The sequence below is a fragment of the Oncorhynchus mykiss genome, chromosome 4 (genome assembly GCF_013265735.2).
Source record: "Oncorhynchus mykiss isolate Arlee chromosome 4, USDA_OmykA_1.1, whole genome shotgun sequence".
NCBI classification, from domain to species: domain Eukaryota; kingdom Metazoa; phylum Chordata; class Actinopteri; order Salmoniformes; family Salmonidae; genus Oncorhynchus; species Oncorhynchus mykiss.
In genome coordinates, this window is record NC_048568.1 from 6946954 (window position 1) to 6972126 (window position 25173).

General features: G+C 42.1%; 1 protein-coding gene across 1 annotated transcript in view; it reads right to left on the bottom strand.

The window, feature by feature from the left end:
* The window catches only part of LOC110521035 (glutamate receptor ionotropic, kainate 2), a 98657-nt gene extending 75071 nt beyond the window's left edge, over positions 1–23586 (bottom strand). The window contains exon 1 of the mRNA XM_036975452.1: positions 23365–23586. Coding sequence (XP_036831347.1) covers positions 23365–23586 — 222 coding nt within the window. The remainder of the gene's footprint in view (positions 1–23364) is intronic.
* Positions 23587–25173: the final 1587 nt, after the last annotated feature.

A 25173-nucleotide genomic window follows, 5' to 3' on the forward strand; every position in this document is an offset into this window, starting at 1 on the left:
TCCACCCCTCACCCACATCTAGCTAAGAGGATGGGTCACTATTGTCTTGACATGTACATATGTCAAGACAATAGTGAAATACAATTGATGGCAGTAATCACCCACAGACACACCTGCTAATTTGATGGGTCATGTAATAATCAGGCCGATGTGAATTCTTTTGTTTAGACATCTAGCTAAACAATGAACCGGCATAACCAACTCATACTACTACCAATACAAACATTGTCATAGCTGTAGTATGGATCTGCAGGCAGCAAAAGCTAACAGACTAGGTTCAATGTTAGATAGCTAACGTTAGGCTAGAACTAGCAATGCAAATGGGTTTCTAATGATATTACTACATAGATCATACATGTAATGTTAGCTAGCGAGCCAACAAGCTAACGTTAGCTAGCAAGCAATTTTGATGAAAAATGCATGTTTACATTCAAATGCTGATACTGTGAAATAGTGATGTGCGACATACGCCTAGTTTCCTGAAACGAGTCACAAATAGATCCGTCTCATCGCAAGACTGGCTAAAGTTGACATGGTGAATCTTGAATACTCCAGCCAATGACATGATTCGTTCTAAAAACGGCCGTTCAGATCAAACAAACTGTTGAGTCGTGTCTCATCTTATGTATCTGAACTGGGCTTTGTGGTTATTCCATGCCACCACACTTTGTGTGACCTGAAGTAACTAGTTAGCCAATACCCGTGTGGTTTACAGACCACAGACATCAGAATTGTAACACAGGGTCAATAAATGTTATTCACAAGGTAACTAGTTACGACTAACTAGAGAAGCAACATTTTATATTCAAATGAAACAAACCAATGTCGCAGTCTGCAATAATACAAACTATTTGACACGTGGCTTGACAATAATCAAAACAAGTAATTAAAAATATATATATATAAAATATATATATATTAAAAATATTACTTGCATACATATTTACAACTAAATAGCAACATTTTACTTTATATCTAGCAAGATATATTATCTGGCTAGTTATGTCTTATCTTTTCGGCAGAATAAATGCTCATTCTGGGTCGGTTGTGAATCCCTTCAACTCCCTTAGTTCTCTCCACTGTGAGAATGCAAATCCGAGATTTACTCATCTTGGCCAGGGCTCTATCGCTTTACCATTTTGCCTGTCTGCTCTCCAAATGTCTTTGTTTCTTTGGCTTAGATGGTCTTGCTGTAAGCCAGCTACCCTCGCTAGCCATTAGCAAAGTGTTGGCCTTGGGCTCAGCTAGCTAGCTATCACACTGCCTCCTTACTGACGGAAAACAAGTCACTTATTGACACGTACAAAATCTGGCGGTTAAGTCCAACCCGACTGGGAAAATGAATACCAGTGAATACAGCGGTTCATTGTTACTGTTGCATGGGATCACCACTGTTGACTTATTGGATCTTTTGAACATAAAAAAAAGAAAACGTTACATATTGCAGCTTTAATAAAGGCCAAAAGTTGATTGGTTCCCTGGCAACCCTCGCACTCCATGATGTCACTGGAACATAATGACATCATCAACCATCCATCAAGAAAAACAATGACTTCCTTATTCCATAAATAATTTGCATCACATACACTGCTTCATACATCTATATATGTAAAAGAGGGATATGAGCATATAGCATCAAATACACTGCACCATAATGAATGTGCTCTATTGTGCGTCTAGTCAGAAGTCTACGTGGGGAAACTAGTACTATTAAAATGTGTTTTTGTTTCAGACTTTGCTAAGTTCATTTATCTAGGATATACAGTATCCAATTCAGTTACTCAGTTATTCAGTTGAAGTAGCACGTTTACATACACTTAGGTTGGAGTCATTAAAACTAGTTTTTCAACCACTCCACAAATGTCTTGTTAACAAACTATAGTGTTGGCAAGCCGGTTAGGACATCTACTTTGTCCATGACACAAGTCATTTTTCCAACAATTGTTTACAGACAGATTATTTCACTTATGATTCACTGTATCACAATTCCAGTGGGTCAAAAGTTTACATACACTAAGTTGACTGCTCCTTTAAACAGCTTGGAAAATTTCAGAAAACTATGGCATGGCGTTCATCTGTACAAACAATAGTACGCAAGTATAAACACCATGGGACCACACAGCTGTCATACCACTCAGGAAGGAGACGTATTCTGTCTCCTAGAGATGAACGTACTTTGGTGCGAAAAGTGCAAATCAATCCCAGAACAACAGCAAAGGACCTTGTGAAGATGCTGGAGGAAACAGGTACAAAAGTATATACATATATATATATACACAGTAAAACGACTCCTATATCGACATAACATAAAGGCTGCTCAGCAAGGAAGAAGCCACTGCTCCAAAACCACCATAAAAATGTCAGACTACGCTTTGCAACTGCACATGGGGACAAAGATCGTACCTTTTGGAGAAATGTCCGGCGCCGACAGAGTTGGCCGTGTTCCTAGGAAACTATGCAGTATTTTGTTTTTTATGTGTTATTTCTGACAATGTTACCCCAGGAAATATGAGGTGTTATTACATTCAGTCGGGAGGAACTATTGGATATAAGAGCAACATCAACTCACCAACATTACGACCAGGAATACGACTTTCCCGAAGCGGATCCTCTGTTTGGCCTACCACCCAGGACAATGGATCGGATCCCAGCCGGCGACCCAAAACAACGGCGCCGTTGAAGGGGCAGACGGAGCGGTCTTCAGGTCAGGCTCCGTAGACGGGCACATTGCGCACCGCTCCCGAGCATACTACTCGCCAATGTCCAGTCTCTTGACAACAAGGTAGACGAAATCCGAGCAAGGGTAGCCTTCCAGAGAGACATCAGATAAAGGTGAAATAAAAATCAGAGACTGTAACGTTCTTTGTTTCACGGAAACAAGGCTCACTCGAGACATGCTATCGGAGTTGGTACAGCCACCTGGTTTCTTCACGCATCGCGCCAATGGAAACAAGCATCTCTCTGGCAAGAAGAAGGGAGGGGGTGTATGCCTTATGATTAACGAGACGTGGTGTGATCATAACAACATACAGGAACTCAAGTCCTTTTGTTCACCTGACTTCCTCACAATCAAATGCCGACCGCGTTATCTACCAAGAGAATTCGCTTCGATCATAATCACAGTTGTGTATATTCCCCCCCCCCCCCCCCCCAGCAGACACATCGACGGCCCTGAAAGAACTTCATTCGACTATGTAAACTGGAAACCACATATCCCCACATATCCATTTATTGTAGCTTGGGATTTTAACAAGGCTAATCTGAAAACAAGGCTCCCTAAATTCTATCAGCATATCGATTGCACAACCCGGGCTGGCAAAACCCTGGATCATTGTTATTCTAACTTCCGCGACGCATGTAAGGCCCTCCTCCCCTGCCCTCCTTTCGGAAAAGCTGACCATGACTCCATTTTCCTGCTCCCAGCCTACAGACAGAAACTAAAACAGGAAGCTCCCATGCTCAGGTCTGTTCAAGGCTGGTCCGACCAATCGGATTCCACGCTTCAAGATTGCTTCGATCACGTGGACTGGGATATGTTCCGCATGACGTCGAACAACAATATTGATGAATACGCTGATTCGGTGAGAGAGTTTATTAGCAAGTGCATCGGTGATGTTGTACCCACAGCGTCTATTAACCTCACTAGGGTAGGGGGAAGCATTCGGAATTTTGGATGGAAAGCATGCCCAAAGTAAACTACCTGCTACTCAGGCCCAGAAGCTAGGATATGCATATCATTTGTAGATTTGGATAGAAAACACTCAAAAAACTGTTAAAATACTATCTGTGAGTATAACAGAACTGATATGGCAGGCGAAAACCTGAGGAAAATCCATCCATGAAGTGCTTTTATTTTGAAATTGTGTTTTTCCATCCACCATACAAAGACTTATGACGCAGTTCACGATCCCTATGGCTTCTTCTACATGTGGCCAGTCTTTAGGCATTGTTTCAGGCTTTTACTCAGAAAAATTAGGGAGAAAGACCACATTCAATGAGTGGACAGTGGAAATTTCCAGACATGAGTCCAGCGCGTGACCGGGAGTGCGTATTTCTTGTTTTTCTTTTCTATTGACCAAGCTTTTGTCCGGTTGAAATATGATCGATTATTTATGACAAAAACAACCTCAGCATTGATTCTAAATATCGTTTGACGTATTTCTACGAACTTTTATGGTACATTTGACATTTTGTTGTGACCGTGCTTTGTTCCAATGGGTTACTGAACAAAACGCACCAACAAAACAGAGGTTTTATCGAACAAAACAAACATTTATTGTGTAACATGGAGTCTTGTGAGTGCAACCATATGAAGATCATCAAAGGTAAGTGGTACATTTTATGGCTATTTCTGACTTTTGTTACTCCTCTACTTGTCTGGTTACTGTTTGTACTGATTTGTCTGCTGGGCGCTGCTCTCAGATAATCGCATGGTTTGCTTTTGCCGTAAAGCTTTTTTGAAATCTGTCACAGCGGTTGGATTAACTAGAAGTTAATCTTTAAACTGGTGTATAACATTTCTATCTTTTATGTATGTTTATTATGAGAATTTCTGTTTTGTTGAGTTTCACACTCTACAATTTCACCGGATGTTGTTTGAGACAGTGTTTTACTGAACAAAACGCGCTAAAAAAATTGAGGTTTTTGGATATAAAGAGGGACTTGATCGAACAAACAAACATTTATTGGGTAACTGGGAGTTTTGTGAGTGCAACCATATGAAGATCGTCAAAGGTAAGTGGTAAGTTTTATGGCTATTTCTGACTTTTGTTACTCCTCTACTTGTCTGGTTACTGTTTGTTGTGATTTGTCTGCTGGGCGCTGCTCTCAGATAATCGCATGGTTTTGCTTTCGCCGTAAAGTCTTTTTGAAATCTGACACCGTGGTTGGATTATGTTGTATGTTACATGAATTTTATAAATTAATATTTCTGTTTTTGAATTTGCGCTCTGCAATTTCACTGGATGTTGGCCAGGTGGGACGGTAGCGTACCACACCCCCTAGAGAGGTTAAAACATTCCCCAACCAGAAACCGTGAATTGATGGCAGTAATCGCACAAAACTGAAAGCGCGAACCACTGCTTTTAATCTGGGCAAGGTGACCGGAAACACGACCGAATACAAACATTGTAGCTATTACCTTCGCAAGGCAATCAAACAAGCTAAGCATCAGTATAGAGACAAAATGGAGTCGCAATTCCCCAGACGGCATCCCTGGCCGCGTCCTCAGAGCATGCGCAGACCAGCTGGCTGGTGTGTTTACGGACATATTCAACCAATCCTTATCCCAGTCTGCTGTCCCACATGCTTCAAGAGGGCCACCATTGTTCCTGTTCACAAGAAAGCTAAGGTGACTACCGTCCTGTAGCACTCACTTACGTAATCATGAAGTGCTTTGAGACACTAGTCAAGGACCATATCACCTCACCCTACCTGACACCCTAGACCCACTCCAATTTGCTGACCGCCCCAATAGGGCCACTGAAGTCGCAATCACCATCACACTGCACACTGCCCTAACCCACCTGGACAAGAGGAATACCTATGTAAGAATGCTGTTCATCGATTAAAGCTCAGCATTTAACACCATAGTGCCCTCCAAACTCATCATTAAGCCCTGGGTCTCGACCCCGCCCTGTGCAACTGGGTCCTGGACTTCCTGACGGGCCGCCCCCAGGTGGTGAGGGTAGGTAACAACATCTCCACCCCGCTGATCCTCAACACTGGGTCCCCACAAGGGTGCGTTCTCAGCCCTCTCCTGTACTCCCTGTTCACCCACGACTGTGTGGCCTTGCACGCCTCCAACTCAATCATCAAGTTTGCAGACAACACTACAGTGGTAGACTTGATTACCAACAACGACGAGACGGCCTACAGGGAGGAGGTGAGGGCCCTCAGAGTGTGGTGTCAAGAAAATAACCTCACACTAAACGTCAACCAAACAAAGTACAGTAGTGGAGAGGGTGGAAAGTTTTAAGTTCCTCGGCGTACACATCACGGACAAACTTAAATAGTCCACCCACACAGACAGCGTGGTGAAGAAGGTGCAACAGCCTCAGGAGGCTGAAGAAATTTGGCTTGTCACCAAAAGCACTCACAAACTTCTACAGATGCACAATCGAGAGCATCCTGTCAGGCTGCATCACCGCCTGGTACGGCAGTTGCTCCACCCATGACCGGAAGGCTCTCCAGAGGGTAGTGAGGTCTGCACAATGCATTACCAGTGCAAACTACCTGACCTCCAGAACACCTACACCACCCGATGGCACAGGAAGGCCAAAAAGATCATCAAGGACAACAACCACCCGAGTCACTGCCTGTTCACCCCGTTATCATCCAGAAGGCGAGGTCAGTACAGGTGCATCAAAGCGGGGACCGAGAGAAATAGCTTCTATCTCAAGGCCATCCGACTGTCAAACAGCCATCACTAACATTGAGTGGCTGCTGCCAACATACTGACTCAACTCTAGCCACTTTAATAATGGAAAAATTCATGAAATAAATGTATCACTAGTCACTTTAAACAATGCCACTTTATATAATGTTTTCATACTCTACATTACTCATGTCATATGTATATTCTGTATACCATCTACTGCATCTTGCCTACGCCGTTCGGCCATCACTCATTCATATATTTTTATGCACATATTCATATTCATTCCTTTACACTTGTGTGTATAAGGTAGTTGTTGTGAAATTGTTAGGTTAGATTACTTTTTAGATATTATTGCATGGTCGGAACTCGAAGCACAAGCATGTTGCTAAACTCGCATTAACATCTGCTAACCATGTGTATGTGACAAATAAAATTTGATTTGGTCTGATGAAACAAAAATAGAACTGTTTGGCCATAATGACCATCGTAATGTTTGGAGGAAAAAGGTGGATGCTTGCAAGGCGAAGAACACCATCCCAACCGAGAAGCATGGGGGTGGCAGCATCATGTTGTGTGGGTGCTTTGCTGCAGGAGGGACTGTTGCACTTAACAAAATAGATGGCAACATTAAGAAGGAAAATTATGTGGATATACTGAAGCAACATCTCAAGACATCAGTCAGGAAGTTAAAGCTTTGTCACAAATGGGTCTTCCAAATGGACAGTGACCCAAAGCATACTTCCAAAGTTGTGACAAAATGGCTTAAGGACAACTAAGTCAAGGTATTGGAGTGGCCATCACAAAGCCCTGACCTCAATCCCATAGAACATTTGTGTGCAGAATTGAAAAAGTGTGTGCGAGCAAGGAGGCCTACAAACCTGACTCAGTTAGACCAGCTCTGTCAGGAGGAATGGTTCAAAATTCACCCAACATATAGCGGGAAGTTTGTGGAAGGCTACCCGAAACGTTTGACCCAAGTTAAACAATTTAAATGCAATGCTACCAAATACTAATTGAGTGTATGTACAGTAAACTTCTTACCCACTGGGAATGTGATGAAAGAAATAAAAGATGAAATAAATAAATTATTATCTATACTATTATTCTGACATTTCACATTCTTAAAATAAAGTGGTTATCCTAACTCACCTAAAACAGGGCATTGTTACTAGGATTAAATGTCAGGAATTGTGAAAAACTGAGTTGAAATTAATTTGGCTAAGGTGAATATAAACTTCCGACTTCAACTGTATCTAGCAGTGTAGGCACACTGAAATCTCTTAGCTACAAATGTGTAAAATAAATTTAAAAAAATGAAAAATAACAATATGCTGCATTCTCCACTTCCCTCTCCATATCCGTTCTGCCCCTTAACAAGGCAGTTAACCCACTGTTCCTAGGCCGTCAATGAAAATAAGAATTTGTTCTTTTAACTCCTTTGGAGGAATATCAGGCTCTCTGGCCAGCCAGCTTGTCACCATGGAGACTAATGGCTCCTGATAGCCATGCCCACTCCCTGGAGAGCATGGGCAGAGCGGGCGCTGCTGCAGATGGCACAATTGGAAACAGTGCCAATCCAAAACAACACACTCTATCTACATGCCATATCATGTGCACTCTGAATGATGCCATGTGAGTGTATGATCCTAGAAAGAGACAGGCAATATGACTTGATCAAAAATAAGTTTCACAGTGGTTAGGTTGTTCATTTTTGAACCCTTTTTCTCCCCAATGTTATGGTTCCAATTGGTAGTTACAGTCTTATCTCACCACTCCCGTATAGACTCGGGGGAGGCGAAGGTCGGGAGCTGTGCGTCCTCCAAAACACAACCCAACTGTTTTGATACAATGCCCACTTAACCCAGGAGCCAGCCACTGCACCCAGCCCGCCACAGGAGTCGCTAGTGCACAATGGGACAAAGAAATCCCTGCCAGCCAAACCCTCCCCTACCCCAGATGATGCTGGGCCAATTGTGCAGCGCCCCATGGGTCTCCCGGTCACGGCCGGCCGCGACAGAGCCTGGACTCTAACCTAGAATCTCTAGTGGCACAGCGATGCAGTGCCTTAGACCACTGCGCCACTCATGAGGCCAATGGTTAAGTTGTTACAAATGCACTGATATAAGTGGACGCAAGTGGCATTTCTGCAACTTTGAAAAAAATATACTTTATATCAGAGTTGTGCATGTTGTTCACATGCATATCTGCCCTCCCATTGGCTAAAATGGTCCCACCTGCTCTCACCTCACGCCTGCCTTCCATCTTTGAGGACATGCATTTCCATTTTTAGAGTGGTCACTCAAGACTATCTTGTCAATATAATATAAAATCTTTGTAGTGGGAAGCCATCTTGACTAAAGGCTGAAGTCAGAAATTATTTTAAACTAGGAAACTAGTAAGGGATATTGTATTTTCTTTGTGTTGACTAGTGATGCGTGGGTTGAATCTTAAAATTGCATAAGCAGGTTTAGGGTTATGAAAAGCTGGAATGAATGAAGGGCTGTGGGTTGAATAAAGAGAATAAAGAGAAAAAGTTAACGTTGATCCACTGATGCAAAAGTGACAATATCAGCGTTTAATAAAACAAGAGAAAAGCTGCGAAATTGATAGATGAAAATAAATAGAAAGGAGGACCAAAAGAGTAGTCTCACGTTTGGAAAGGCTTTGGTGAGGTGGTGAAAGAGGATGATAGCAGTGTTATGTGTGATGGTTGTGGTTGTGACAGTCACAAGACGGTGACTTCAAAATGTCACGTCTCTAGGTCTATAAGCTCTCACATTAAGCATTTCTTGCAGTAAAATGATAGGCCTACACGAAATGTATAGTTTTACTCGGGAACAGAAGTGGAGAAATATTATTTATTTATTTCAGCATCTTGAGAGAATGAATGTGCAGTTAAGGACCATCTATAAAAGGTGCCATCTTTATCAGTGGCATATTTCAAACACATAAAAAATGCTTCCAAGCCGACCTGAAATCTTATCAAAAACATGTTGGGTCATTCTAACAGCTTTTCATTTGCTTAGAACCAGTCAAACTAATGTCATTTTGAAATTATGCACAGGACATTTTTCCATTGATTTTTTTTAACTGCATTTTCTCCCCACTCCCTTAACGTCTTAGCTGCAGGGGAGAAGAGATAAGACATGAGAGGAAAGAGAAAGACTTCAAGTCTACAGATGTTAACTAGATAGCATTCATTCTATCATTTATGACATTCTGGTGATCAAGGGTTTATTTTACACTTCTAGTGTAACAAGTAGGCTAATGACAGAAGTTGACTAACAAATAGCCTACCAAAATGTCAGAAGTTCACAGCAGGAACGTGGGCCTATCTAAAAAAATAAAAAATTCAAATAAATAAAATCAGTCCTATATCTGACTAGTCTGTGTATCGTCTGTTCATTGGTTATTTGATTAAAAAGACGACGTGGAAAAATGGAAAACTGTAAGTTTTTTAATTTTTTGGTTTCTGATTTTGAAAAACGAAAATCTGAAAAATCTACTTGTTTTCTAATTTATGTCAAAATTGGACATGTAATGACAGAAAACAAATCACAACAACATTTAATACATTTTAAGATTTGAAACATTATAATTATAACAAAGCAATAGAACAAACTCAACAACAACGAAACAAAGTTAGCTTATTTGGCTAGCTAGCACTGGATGGCTACGTCTGTCTGTCTGTCTGTCTGTCTGTCTGTCTGTCTGTCTGTTCCAAACCTCTTTGTGTACAGTTAAGGTGTTGGATAGACAGTCGCTGCATTTGGGTTCGAGTCCCTGTCGAGAATACCCCGTGAATTCGCTACAATATACTCCAATGGTTGGTTTCACTGACCCTTCCCTTTAACTACCCCCAAATTGACCCATTTTTAGCTACAACCTCTGAGTCTGTTGGAGAGGATCAGCTTGAGCAAAGTGAGGTAATCACTGATCTACAAATAGTATTCCCTGCCAAATAATCGTTTTTTTAGGTGATTAAGACTCACCTCACCAATCCTGGGTCAAATCTCCAATATGGCTGAATTGTAGTGTATTTACTCCTATGTTGTACACTTCATAATCAACTATATTGCAGTAATGTGCTACTACCTCTACTAAAAGTTGACAGATGTTTCAAAATGTAACATAAGCACAATGCCCTTTTTTCAGTTGGTTTTTGGCTCAGAGTAAAATAAAACACACCAATCCCAGTCATAATTTCAATGTAGTAAATCTGGCTCATTTGCCCCTGGTTGTGAAACGGAGCCAAATTAAATTATGAATGGGAATGTATTTTTGTGCCAATTTGGAGAAAAGTTTGTCTCACTATGGCTCTGCCACTACTTACACCTACTCAGTGCATTATTTATGTTGCTGCTAATGGATTTATGGACAGTTTCTCAGACACAGATTAAGCTTAGTCCTAGACTAAAAAGCAAGATCAATGAAAATGATGAATTGAAGGTGCTTTTTAGTCTAGGACTAAGCTTAATCTGTGTCAGGGAAACCTGCCTGACCGTAGTGCACCACTAGTGTATCTAGCTGTTTTCTTGACATTTCCTGGTGCAATGTATATAGTGTTGAATATTGTTGTGTCTGTTTTTGCCCTTTTTACAGTTGAATTGCTTGCTTCTTGAGAGCATGGGTTCCTTGTAATAACACTGCATTTAACCCTTTAGACCCCAACATAATTCTAGAATGCTGCTGTAAATTACTTAGACTTTTCAAGATAAAATTGCTTTATCACACATTTCAAATAAACAGACATAGCTCGAAAATAAACAAATGACATTTACATGTTAACTTAGTTTAAAAAGCACAACCTAATCTTTAATGACACCACTTACATGTCAATAGGAATAACACTCATTTTGTCATCCATTGATTAAAGATACTCATTATCAAAAAACAATTAACACTCAACACAACAAAAAACATGACTATTTAAATTGTTGTAAATTTTACTAAATTACTCACTTAAAATTTACCAAGTATAATATATTATATGGTGCATTCAGAAATGATTCAGACCCCTTGACTTTCTCCACATTTTGTTAGGTTACAGCCTTATACTAACATTTATTAAATAGTTTTCGCTTGTCAATCTACACACAATAATACCCCATAATAACGAAGCAAAAACTGTTCTTTAGAATTTTTGCAAATGTATTAAAAATTAAAAAAGGGAAATATCATGTTTACATAAGTATTCAGACCCTTTACTCAATACTTTGTTGAAGCACCTTTGGCAGCGATTACAGCCTCAAGTCTTCTTGGGTATGACGCTGTAAGCTTGGCACAGCTGTATTTGGGGAGTTTCTCCCATTCTTCTCTGCAGATCCTCTCAAGCTCTGTCAGGTTGGATGGGGAGCATCGCTGCCCAGCTATTTTCACGTCTCTCCAGAGATGTCTGGGCTCTGGCTGGGCCAATAAAGGACATTCAGAGACTTGTCTCGAAGCCACTCCAGCGTTGTCTGGGTTGTGTGCTTAAGGTCATTGTCCTCTTGGAAGGTGAACCTTCACCCCAGTCTTAGGTCCTGAGCTCTCTGGAGCAGGTTTTCATCAAGGATCTCTCTGTACTTTGCTCATTTCATCTTTCCCTCGATCCTGAATAGTCTCCCAGTCCCTGCTGCTGAAAAACATCCCTACTGTAACGATGTGCACTGAGAGTCGGGAAGCAAGTTCAGGGAGTGAGTGCTTTAGTAAATAAACACAACATAATACAAAATAAGAAACCGGAACAACGCACAAACATGACACAGGAACAGAAACAATAACGCCTGGGGAAGGAACCAAAGGGAGTGACATATATAGGGAAGGTAATCAGGGAGGTGATGGAGTCCAGGTGAGTCTGATGACGCACAGGTGCCCGTAAAGATGTTGACAGGTGTGCGCCATAATGAGCAGCCTGGTGACCTAGAGGCAGGAGAGGAAGCACACGTGACACCTATAGCATGATGCTACCCCCACCATGCTTCACCGGTTTCATCAGACCAGAGAATCGTGATCCTCATTCCCCACTCTACCATAAAGGCCTGCTTGATGGAGAGCTGCAGAGACAGTTGTCCTTCTGGAAGGTTTTCCCATCGCAACAGAGGAACTCTGGAGCTCTGTCAAAGTGACCATCGGCCTGACCAAAGCCCTTCTCCCCCGATTGCTCAGTTTGGTCGGGTGGCCAACTCTAGGAAGAGTCTTCGTGGTTCCAAACTTATTCCACTCTATTCTTTGGTACCTTGAAAGCAGCAGAAATGTTTTGGTATCCTTCCCCAGATCTGTGCCTCGACACAATTCTGTCTCGGAGCTCTACGGACAATTCCTTCGATCTCATGGCTTGGTTTTTGATCTGACATGCACTGTCAACTGTGGAACCTTATATAGAGGTCTGTAAATCATGTCCAATCAATTGAATTTACCACAGGTGGACTCCAATCAAGTTCTACAAACATCTCAAGGATGATCAATGGAAACAGGATGCACCTGAGCTCAATTTCGAGTCTCTTAGCAAATGGTCTGAATAGGTTTGTAGATAAGGTATTTCTGTTCTAATTCTTCATACATTTGCAAAAATTCATAAAAACCTGTTTTCGCTTTGTCATTATGGGGTATTGTGTGTAGATTGATGAGGAAAGAAAATTATTTTATCCTTTTTAGAATGAGGCTGTAATATAACAAAATGTGGAAAAGTGAAGGGGTCTGAATACTTTCCAAATGCACTGTACTTATAAATATTATTTACAAATAAATAAAACAATTATCCAACATGGGACAAGAAGACAAAACCCACACGAAGTAGACTATTTGTTAATTCTGTAACAATGTAAAAATGCAAACACCTATTCAGTGTCTCACCCTGATCTGTTTCACCTGTCTTTGTGCTTGTCTCCACCCCCCTCCAGGTGTCACCCATTTTCCCCATTATCCCCTGTGTATTTAGAACTGTGTTCTCTGTTGCCAGTTCGTTTTGTTCGTGAAACCTACCAGCGTTTGTTCCCCTGCTCCTGCCCGTTTCTTGCTCCTGTTTTGTAGTCCTTCCCGGTGTAGACCGTTCTGCCTGTCCTGACCCTGCCTGCCGTTCTGTACCTTGCCCCACCTAACTAGATTATTGACCCCTCCCTGCCCTGACTCTGCCTGCCGTTCTGGAACCTTTGCTCCCTCTCTGGATTATTGACCCCTGCCTGCCCTGACTCTGCCTGCCGTTCTGGACCCTTTGCTCCCTCTCTGGATTATTGACCCCTGCCTGCCCTGACCCTGCCTGCCCTGACCCTGCCTGCCGTTCTGGAACCTTTGCACTCTCTCTGGATTATTGACCCCTGCTGCCTTTGACCTGTAATTTGCCTGCTCCTGTATTATAAATAAATGTTTGTTTGTTCAATACTGTCTGCATCTGGGTCATACATGAAACGTGATAATTCAGAGATGTATTTCAAAATGTAGGTAACCTATCTAAATAAGATTTAGAACAGACCAGGCCTGACACAAAATGTAGAAATAGTAGCCTACTTTGACAACAATTCAATGAATGCAACAAGTATTAGATAGAGAGATAAAGATAGAAGACAAACAACTGTTCAGTGACAATAACATATTAAGGAAAATTACATATTTCACACTGTCACTTTAGTGTTTGCATTTCGCCTACAACATGTTAGGTAACTTCTGGAAGGACGGCCCCATCCTGCAAAGTAGCACAGAACACCTAGAGCACCCTAAGGAGGTATCTAGGCTCTTTGCCTAGTGTCCACTCTGGATGCACACCACACTCGTGCCCTTCACCTGCTTTCAAACAAGTTACAACTCGGCCCACACACCCTGGTGCCACACTCTTGGCTCCCCTCTACCTGCCACTGTAGCCATATCACAAAGTGAACACACAAGCTGCATTTTGAATGCCTTCAGGTACCAGTGCTTGCAGTTTCTGGGAAGGGGCCTTTGCAGGGTCCACAACACAAAGTATACATTTATGACAGCAATGTTGAGCATCCCCCAAAACACATACTTCCATAATTTTAATAGGTCCTCAGTTTGTCATCCATTACAATCTCTGGAACATATATAACTTCCTACCACTTTTACAGCTCTAGTCAGGAACATAACCTCTCGCTCTCTCTCTCTCTCTCCCTCTCACACTGTCAATTCAATTTCAATTTAAGGGATTCAATGGCATATGTTTACATTGCCAAAGCAAGTGAAATAGATAATGAACAAAAGTTAAATAAACAGTTACAAATTAACTGTAAACATTACACTCACAAAAGTTCCAAAAGAATAAAGACATTTCAAATGTCATTATGTCTATCTATATACAGTGCCCTTTGCCCTTTTCCTGTGGCAACAGGTCACAAATATTGCTACTGTGGTATTTTCACCCATTAGATATGGGAGTTTATCAAAATGTAATTTGTTTTTGAAATCTTTGAGGGTCTGTGTAATCTGATTCTCTTCCTTACTCTTTTTCCTCACCTGTACCAACCAAGTTATCATGACATGACTTGCTAATCTGCAAGCTATTCCCCAAGTTTTACAGAATCAAACATCGACAACACCAAACATATATCTACTGTTTACATACTTCGTTCAGCTTGACTTCATCGCCTTTCAAAGTGCAAGGACATGTGCAAATCTGTATCACCAACCAACATAGATAAAGCCTCTTTCACAGTGAAAAGCCATGTTTGCTTCTGCGCTGTCATTTTGAGTAATAAATTGTTTTTTTTTTAAACGTAGAAAATTCAAATGACAGCATGCCCTGTTTACAGTTTCTGGTTGATGACAACAGCCACGCAACTACGACAACAGGTTGTTAGCAACTTACTTTTGCCATATTGACACAGATATTGTTACAAATACATGGCCGTTCGCAACCACTATAGTAATTTAAAGAAAGGGTTCTAAAAGGTGACACAGGTTTTCTAGTAGAGATACATCTATAATATGACAAAACGTTACTGCAAACATTGTGGCAAAGCACGTATCTCATTAGTGCCTGGTTGCAAACAGGATGCATGTTTTGTAATATGTTTTATCTGTACAGTCTTCCTTCTTTTCACTTTGTCATTTAGGTTAGTATTGTGTAGTAACGACAATGTTGGTGAGCCATCCTCAGTTTCTCCTATCACAGCCATTCAACTCTGTAACTGTTTTAAAGTCACCATTGGCCTCATGGTGAAATCTGAGAGGTGTCCTTCCTCTCTGGCAACTGAATTAGCAAAGACACCTGTATATTTGTAGTAACTAGGTGTATTAATAAATTCACCATGCTCAAAGGGATATTTAAAGTCTGCTTTTTTTATTTTTACCCATCTACCAATGTGTACCCTTCTTTGCGAGGCATTGGAAAACCTCCCTGGTATTTGTGGTTGAATCTGTGTATTCGATTTTGGATCACAGGTCAAATGCAGCAATTACATTCACTTGTATTAGTCATCAAGAGAAGGAAGGGAGGTAGGGGGAGAGGGTTTCTTTAACCAAACACATCTACACTCATTTATCCACTCCCCCCACGCCCACATCCCTCCATAGAAGTGCCATATGTCAACTTCCAATAAAAAACACACTTGAAGAACATTTTCACATTGAATTAAACTGATTTAATCAAAGAGCAGTTTGACAAGAGTACGCAAAATGTAGGATGAGGAGGTGCCAACAGCAAAGAAGCGTCCCCTAATGTATCCTGGAGAGAAAGAGAGAGAGAACGTGTGGCATTTGAGGGATCATTCATATTCGGTGAGAGGGACACACTAGTTAAACACACAAGTAACAATTAAATAGCCTGATGTGGACAACCATTCACCGGGAAACAATTTGAAAGTGTCTAGTAGTCATCTATAGGTAATACTACACGACATGAGAGAGATACACCTTGAACACATCATGCCATACCAGGAAGTGTAAAGGGGTTTTCCTTGAAGGACAGGGAAGGAGAGGATCTCAGCTGAGGTCCAAACATTTTGATGTTCTGTGAGTGAGAGAGGTGGTAGGGAGATCATTAATCAATTCATATCAGATTGTCTCCGTATCATTGATCATCAGCCTCCCCCTCCCCCAGATAGAAGTATGTATACATTCTGAGAAGTAGGCCAATTGACCTAGCAATAGTCATGTTCACAACAGAAGAGTGTAGCCTACATCTGCCTTTCAGTGAGCAGGAAAGGATGTTTGAAGTATATCCGTACCAATAAAAAGGCACATTTTAACTTACTGTATTGGCTAAATGAAGCTTTATGATGATCTGCTCAGATGCTATACTGTGCCCCTTCTGTTGGAACACACACACACACACACACACACACACACTTCATTGGATAGTGTTGCATATGTAACAATAGCTAAATTAGCTATGCAAAGTGCCAAATAGGTCAAAGTGCCAGATAGTAACTGCAGTGCATTTTTACTCAGTCAAGAAGCACAGTAATGAAGAAACCTCACCTTTCTTCAGCAGGTAGATCTGGCCTGGCAGCTTCATCTTCTAGCATGTTGAGGGACTGACTTACTTCCACTAGCTCCTACTAGCTAGTATGACTATAGCCAGTAGCCAGGTAGGCCTAGCTAGCTAGTCAGTAGCCAGCCTGCTAGCTTGTCAGTAGCCAGCCTGCTAGCTCGTCAGTAGCCAGCTTGCTAGCTAGCCAGTAGTATAGCCAGCCAGTGCTAGCTAGTCAGCTAGTGCAAGCCAACTTTGTTCAGTTGTTGTTGAGTTTTTCTATTGGCATGGTAACTTCATGATAAATTCGATATCTTAGCTAACAGGAGTCTTTTTATCTTCCTGTCACACTCACACATTCTAATCCATTCTTTGTGCTGCCAACCTAAACTGTAAACACACCCTAAACCATGTGAAAATTGCATGAGGGGGCATGATCTTTTAGGGCTTTCTTTTATTTCATGTAAAATTTTGACACGATTTGGTTGCGGATGGGTTATTAACAATTGTGGGCAGGTGCGAGTAAACAAACATCTGATTATTTAGATTTTTGCTTATTTGTGATTTTTTTTTCTGCTGGACTTTGAGACTGAACTGAATTGAACATTTACTTTCATTGGGAGATAGGCATTGTTGATAAGCTAAAACGGAGACAAGATTTTGCATTTTCATTTGTGAATCAGACACTGAACCTATATATTGATTTTGGGGAATTTTGCTTTGATTCTGTATGCCAGCTGATTCATTTCTGAATACACGTCAGTCTTTACATACTCGTCCCCTTCCTAGTTTTGGTTAGGTTTAGAGCTAACTGACCGTTATATTGTCTGATTTAATCTTTATATCCAAATCATATAAACTCCAAAAAACTCCAATTCCATGTTGACAAGTGCCTTTGAATTTTTGGGTGTTGGACTCGAGAAGCTGTTCCTTCTAAAATGAGAAGTGCCTCTGCCATCCCACATGAAGTGCCTCTGCCATCCCACATCCCTCTAGTGAAATCTTCCACTTCCAAACCCCAATTGAACTGAAGCTATTGTGGGCGTAGCTCTTTGGAGCTGTCATTGTAAATGGATCCATCAGAGGAGGGTCAGGCAGAAGGTCGGGGTGTACAACAGGGAGTCGACTCAGCCTTGGCACAACTCTGCTACTCCATTTTCTATAGGCACAAAGGAGCCCCCATGTTATCTGACAGCTTGAGAGGAGAGAGGAGGGATAGAAGGGAGGGAAAGCGAGGAGAAGGAGAGGGAAGGAGGGAGGGAAGGAAGGAAGGAGAGAAAGAGGGGGGTACAGAAGAGGGAGAAGGAAGGAGGGTGAGACAGAAAGGCAGAGGTAGAGGGAGAGAAAGAGAGAGACAGTCAGCATTCATCCCCTTGCCAGTCTTCCACTGTCGGCTTTGCTTTGGAGTTTGAGCTCTCTCATGTCAGAGCCCATATCAGACGATCTGATATCCATCTCTCCATCACTCCTCCATCCCCATCCCTGCTGATTATTTCATCCCCAGAGCTTGCTATGAGATGGGGCCAGTGGTATCTCCACAGCCTGTGAATATTTGTGTGTCCCTTTGTTGCCCCTGTGTGTTGGTGTGTCTGTGTGCTTGCGTGTGGGGGGTGTCACATAGCTGGCTTCAAGCTCCCATCATTCCCTTTGTCACAGTCTTGTTTCCTATCATCAGAACCACCATATAATGATAGTTGAAATGGGAACCAGGAGTGCGTAATTAGACAGTTCAGTGAAGCCTAGAAGGCCGGTGATGTTGAACTCCGGAACTGGTGCATGTTCTGCCTTGGCAACTCTCTTTCACTATTCTTTCTTTCTTTCTCTCTTTTTTTATGTGCCTATGTAGCTCCCCCTTCTCTCTCTCTCTCTCTCTCTCGCTGCACCTCTGTGACTGCATTTCTTTAATTCTCTCCCTCTCTCATCCACTCTCTTTCTCTTCCACCACCTCTTTCCTTTCAACCTTCTCTCTCTTCGTACCTCTAAAACTACCTAGCTCTCTCTCTCTCTCTCTGTACATCGGTCACTCTTTCGCTCTCTTTCCACCTTTCTCTTCTTCTGTATCTTTATGATGCACACACACATCCGGGTTTGGTAAGGTTGGAGCGAAACAGTATAATGTCTTAAGTGCATGACTTAACTGTAATGGCCGACTACCACTCCTAGGAAACCGTGTCCCTGCTTTTGAGTAATGCTGCCATCTGTGAACATATTTCACACAGGATAGCTGAGCAGACAATGCAACGCTCTCATAAGTTCATGGCACGCAAATAAAATCGAAAACAATCTCATTTTATTGATTGAGTACACATATTTTGCAGATGCAGCAGAACAAAACAATACACACAAATCCCCCCAAATTAAATTAAGAAAATAAGAAATATCAGGACGAGTACTGTCTGAGTCCGGGAATATATACAGTGCCTTGTGAAAGTATTCGGCCCCCTTGAACTTTGCGACCTTTTGCCACATTTCAGGCTTCAAACATAAAGATATAAAACTGTATTTTTTTGTGAAGAATCAACAACAAGTGGGACACAATCATGAAGTGGAACGACATTTATTGGATATTTCAAACTTTTTTAACAAATCAAAAACTGAAAAATTCAGCCCCCTTAAGTTAATACTTTGTAGCGCCACCTTTTGCTGCGATTACAGCTGTAAGTCGCTTGGGGTATGTCTCTATCAGTTTTGCACATCGAGAGACTGACATTTTTTCCCATTCCTCCTTGCAAAACAGCTCGAGCTCAGTGAGGTTGGATGGAGAGCATTTGTGAACAGCAGTTTTCAGTTCTTTCCACAGATTCTCGATTGGATTCAGGTCTGGACTTTGACTTGGCCATTCTAACACCTGGATATGTTTATTTTTGAACCATTCCATTGTAGATTTTGCTTTATGTTTTGGATCATTGTCTTGTTGGAAGACAAATCTCCATCCCAGTCTCAGGTCTTTTGCAGACTCCATCAGGTTTTCTTCCAGAATGGTCCTGTATTTGGCTCCATCCATCTTCCCATCAATTTTAACCATCTTCCCTGTCCCTGCTGAAGAAAAGCAGGCCCAAACCATGATGCTGCCACCACCATGTTTGACAGTGGGGATGGTGTGTTCAGCTGTGTTGCTTTTACGCCAAACATAACGTTTTGCATTGTTGCCAAAAAGTTCAATTTTGGTTTCATCTGACCAGAGCACCTTCTTCCACATGTTTGGTGTGTCTCCCAGGTGGCTTGTGGCAAACTTTAAACAACACTTTTTATGGATATCTTTAAGAAATGGCTTTCTTCTTGCCACACTTCCATAAAGGCCAGATTTGTGCAATATACGACTGATTGTTGTCCTATGGACAGTCTCCCACCTCAGCTGTAGATCTCTGCAGTTCATCCAGAGTGATCATGGGCCTCTTGGCTGCATCTCTGATCAGTCTTCTCCTTGTATGAGCTGAAATTTTAGAGGGACGCCCAGGTCTTGGTAGATTTGCAGTGGTCTAATACTCCTTCCATTTCAATATTATCGCTTGCACAGTGCTCCTTGGGATGTTTAAAGCTTGGGAAATCTTTTTGTATCCAAATCCGGCTTTAAACTTCTTCACAACAGTATCTCGGACCTGCCTGGTGTGTTCCTTGTTCTTCATGATGCTCTCTGCGCTTTTGACGGACCTCTGAGACTATCACAGTGCAGGTGCATTTATACGGAGACTTGATTACACACAGGTGGATTGTATTTATCATCATTAGTCATTTAGGTCAACATTGGATCATTCAGAGATCCTCACTGAACTTCTGGAGAGAGTTTGCTGCACTGAAAGTAAAGGGGCTGAATAATTTTGCACGCCCAATTTTTCAGTTTTTGATTTGTTAAAAAAGTTTGAAATAACCAATAAATGTAGTTCCACTTCATGATTGTGTCCCACTTGTTGTTGATTCTTCACAAAAAATACAGTTTTATATCTTTATGTTTGAAGCCTGAAATGTGGCAAAAGGTCGCAAAGTTCAAGGGGGCCGAATACTTTCGCAAGGCACTGTATACAGTGGGGCAAAAAAGTATTTAGTCAGCCACCAATTGTGCTTGTTCTCCCACTTAAGATGAGAGAGGCCTGTAATTTTCATCATAGGTACACTTCAACTATGAAAAATCCATAAAATCACATTGTAGGATTTTTCATGAATTTATTTGCAAATTATGGTGGAAAATAAGTATTTGGTCAATAACAAAAGTTTATCTCAATACTTTGTTATATACCCTTTGTTGGCAATGACAGAGGTCAAATCGTTTTCTGTAAGTCTTCACAAGGTTTTCACACACTGTTGCTGTTATTTTGGCCCATTCTTCCATACAGATCTCCTCTACAGCAGTGATGTTTTGGGGCTGTTGCTGGGCAACACGGACTTTCAACTCCCTCCAAAGATTTTCTATGGGGTTGAGATCTGGAGACTGGCTAGGCCACTCCAGGACCTTGAAATGCTTCTAACGAAGCCACTCCTTTGTTGCCCGGGCGGTGTGTTTGGGATCATTGCCATGCTGAAAGACCCAGCCATGTTTCATCTTCAATGCCCTTGCTGATGGAAGGAGGTTTTCACTCAAAATCTCACGATACATGGCCCCATTCAATCTTTCCTTTACACGGATCAGTTGTCCTGGTCCCTTTGCAGAAAAACAGCCCCAAAGCATGATGTTTCCACCCCCATGTTTCACAGTAGGTATGGTGTTCTTTGGATGCAACTCAGCATTCTTTGTCCTCCAAACACGACGAGTTGAGTTTTTACCACAAAGTTATATTTTGGTTTCATCTGGCCATATGACATTATCCCAATCTTCTTCTGGATCATCCAAATGCTCTCTAACAAACTTCAGACGGGCCTGGACATGTACTGGCTTAAGCAGGGGGACACGTCTGGCACTGCAGGATTTGGCGGCGTAGTGTGTTACTGATGGTAGGCTTTGTTACTTTGGTCCCAGCTCTCTGCAGGTCATTCACTAGGTCCCCGCGTGTGGTTCTGGGATTTTTGCTCACCGTTCTTGTGATCATTTTGACCCCAGGGGGTGAGATCTTGCGTGGAGCTCCAGATCGAGGGAGATTATCAGTGGTCTTGTATGTCTTCCATTTCCTAATAATTGCTCCCACAGTTGATTTCTTCAAACCAAGCTGCTTACCTATTGCAGATTCAGTCTTCCCAGCCTGGTGCAGGTCTACAATTTTGTTTCTGGTGTCCTTTGACAGCTCTTTGGTCTTGGCCATAGTGGAGTTTGGAGTGTGACTCTTTGAGGTTATAGACAAGTGTCTTTTATACTGATAACAAGTGCCACAAGTGCCATTAATACAGGTAATACAGGTAACGAGTGGAGGACAGAGGAGCCTCTTAAAGAAGAAGTTACAGGTCTGTGAGAGCCAGAAATCTTGCTTGTTTGTAGGTGACCAAAATACTTATTTTCCACCATAATTTGCAAATAAATTCAATAAAATCCTACAATGTGATTTTCTGGATTTTTTATTCTCATTTTGTCTGTCATAGTTGAAGTGTTCCTATGATGAAAATTACAGGCCTCTCTCATCTTTTTAAGTGGGAGAACTTGCAAAATTGGTGGCTGACTAAATACTTTTTTGCCCCACTGTATATCGGATGAGCCTTGACTAGAATACAGTATATGCATATGAAGAATAAAACAGTATGTAAGCATTATTAAAGTACCAGTGTTCAATGACTATTTATTCCTGGCCATGAACAGTAATTATGGTTCAGGGCAGGGTAATGCACAGAGGCCCGCTAGTTGTGACTATTTAAAGGCTGATTGCCTGGAGGTAGAAGCTGCTTTTCAGGCTCTCGGTCCCAGAATTGATGCATCTGTACTGTCTCCACTTTCTAGATAGTAGCTGGGTGAACAGGGTGTGGCTAGATCGTCTTGGCCTTCCTGTGACACTGGGTGCTGTAGATGTCCTGGAGGGCAAGCCATTTTACCCCTGTAGATGCGTTGGGCTGACCTCACCACCTTCTGGAGAGCCCTGCTGTTGAGGATGGTGCAATTGCCATAACAGGCGGTGATACAGCCCAACAGGATGCTCTCAATGGTGCATCTGTAGAAATTCATGAGAGCCTTAGGGGCCAAGCCACATTTCTAGAGCCTCCTGAGGTTGGACGTATCATTTCAGGTGGTCAGGGATGTGCATACCGATGAACTTGAAGCTTTTCACCCTCTCCACTGCGGCCCCATTGATGTGGATGGAGACGTACTCTCTCTCTGCTGTCTCCTTAAGTCCAGGATCAGCTCCTTCATTTTGTTGATATTGAGGAAGAGGTTATTTTCCTGGCACCACTCCGGCCTACCACTGTTGATGATTGAGTTGGATATGTGCATGACTGCATGGCCACGCAGTCACAGTTGAACAGGGAGTACAGGAGGGGGCTGGAGTCCCTGTGTTGAGGATCAGAATAGAAATTAGCGCTGCGAGGCGATAGTCATTTAGTTCAGTTACCTTCGCATTCTTGGGTACAGGAACAATGGTTGACGTATTGCAACAAGTGGGGACAACCGACTGGGTAGAGAGAGATTGAATATGTCCGTAATCACTCCATTTAGCTGGTCTGCACATGCTCTGAGGACGCGGCTTAGGATGCCGTCTGTGCCAGCAGCCTGGCGAGGGTTAACACACTTAAACGTCTTTATCATGTCTGCCACAGAGAACGAGAGCTCACAGTCCTCCTGAGTGGCGGTGGCCCGCGTCCGCAGCTTTGTGTTGAAGAAGATGTTCAGCTTATCTGGAAGTGAGGCGTCGGTGACCTTTCCTTTTATAATCCGTGATTGTCTGGAGTCCATGCCACATGTCTCGTGTCTGAGCCTTTGAATTGAGACTCCACTTTGTCCCTGTACTGTTGTTTCGCCTTTATGATTTGCCTTACGGAGGGCATAGCTGGTCTGCTTGTAAACGTCCATGTTCCCAGTAACATTGCTGTGGTTAAATGCGGTGGTTCGCGCTTTCAGTTTTGTGCAAATGCTGCGATCTTTCAACGGTTTTTGGTTTGGATAAGTTCTAATCATCACGGTGGGAACAACATCCTCTATGCACTTAATGATGAACTCAGTCACAGAGTCAGTCAATATTATTTTCAGTGGCAACCTGGAACATTTCCCAGTCCGCGTAATCAAAAGTCACCAATGGGGCATTACATCCATTCTAACCTGATTAGCCAATTTCCAGGTACAGCGTACGGAGTTCCCTCAGTACAGTGTAACCAGTCTTGGCTTGGGTCTACAGTGTCAAAAAGGGACTATGGTTTTTTGGCTGCTCCCAAGGTGGATGAATAACCAGGCAGTCATTTTTGGGACATCCTTGGGCTTTGGCATCATGTGTTTGGGTGAGGCTAGCGTGTCCGTGGGGATCAGTGTCTCTAAAATGCCTCTTTTTCTCTCTCTATCTTTTTTTCTGTCTCTGTCTCTCCTCCCACGTTTTCTCTCTCCCCTTTACTCTCTCAGTACAATTCAGCTCATTGCACCATGTCCGGATATCTGAAAAGAAAAGGATGACTGAACATCCTCATCTAATCCTCTGGATCCTCTGTCTCTCTCTCTCTCTCTCTCTCCCTCGCTCCCCCTCTCTCCACCCATCCTGTTCTATGGTTTTCCAAGCTTCCACTGTCCCTGTCAAAAACTGTTGTATTCTCTATAGTGCATTACTTTTGACCAAGTCCCATAGCTAAACTCACTGCCCAGTCGTATGCAGTTTCCTCATTTAGGTAAACCACAGACCCCACAGTGCTGGCTGCCAAGAGTGTCTCTGTGTGTGTGTGACGGACCTGCATTTTGTGTGTAAGGACCTAGATTTGTGTGTGCTCTCTGATAATATGTACAGTACCAGTCAAAAGACTGAATGAGTAGGTGTGTCCAAAGGTTTATTTTTGTTTGTTTTTTGGTACTATTTTCTGCATTGTAGAATAACAGTGAACACATCAAAACTATGAAATAATACATATGGAATCATGTATTAACCAAAAAAGTGTTAAACAAATCAAAATATATTTTATAATTGAGATTCTTACAAGTAGCCACCCTCTGCCTTGATGACAGCTTTGCACACTTTTGGTATTCTCTCAACCAGCTTCATGAGGTAGTCACCTGGAAGGCATTTCAATTAACAGGTGTGCCTTGTTAAAAGTTAATTTGTGGAATTTATTTCCTTCTTAATGTGAGCCAATCAGTTGTGTTGTCACAAGGTAGGGGTGGCATACAGAAGATAGCCATATTTGATAAAAGACCAAATCCATATTATGAAGAGCTCAAATAAGGAAAGAAGAACAACAGTCCATCATTACTTTCGCAGCGTTTTTTTTCTTCACATCACAGCGTTTTTTATGTTTTTGCGACTGCACTTGAAGAAACGTTTAAAGTTCTTGACATTTTCCACAT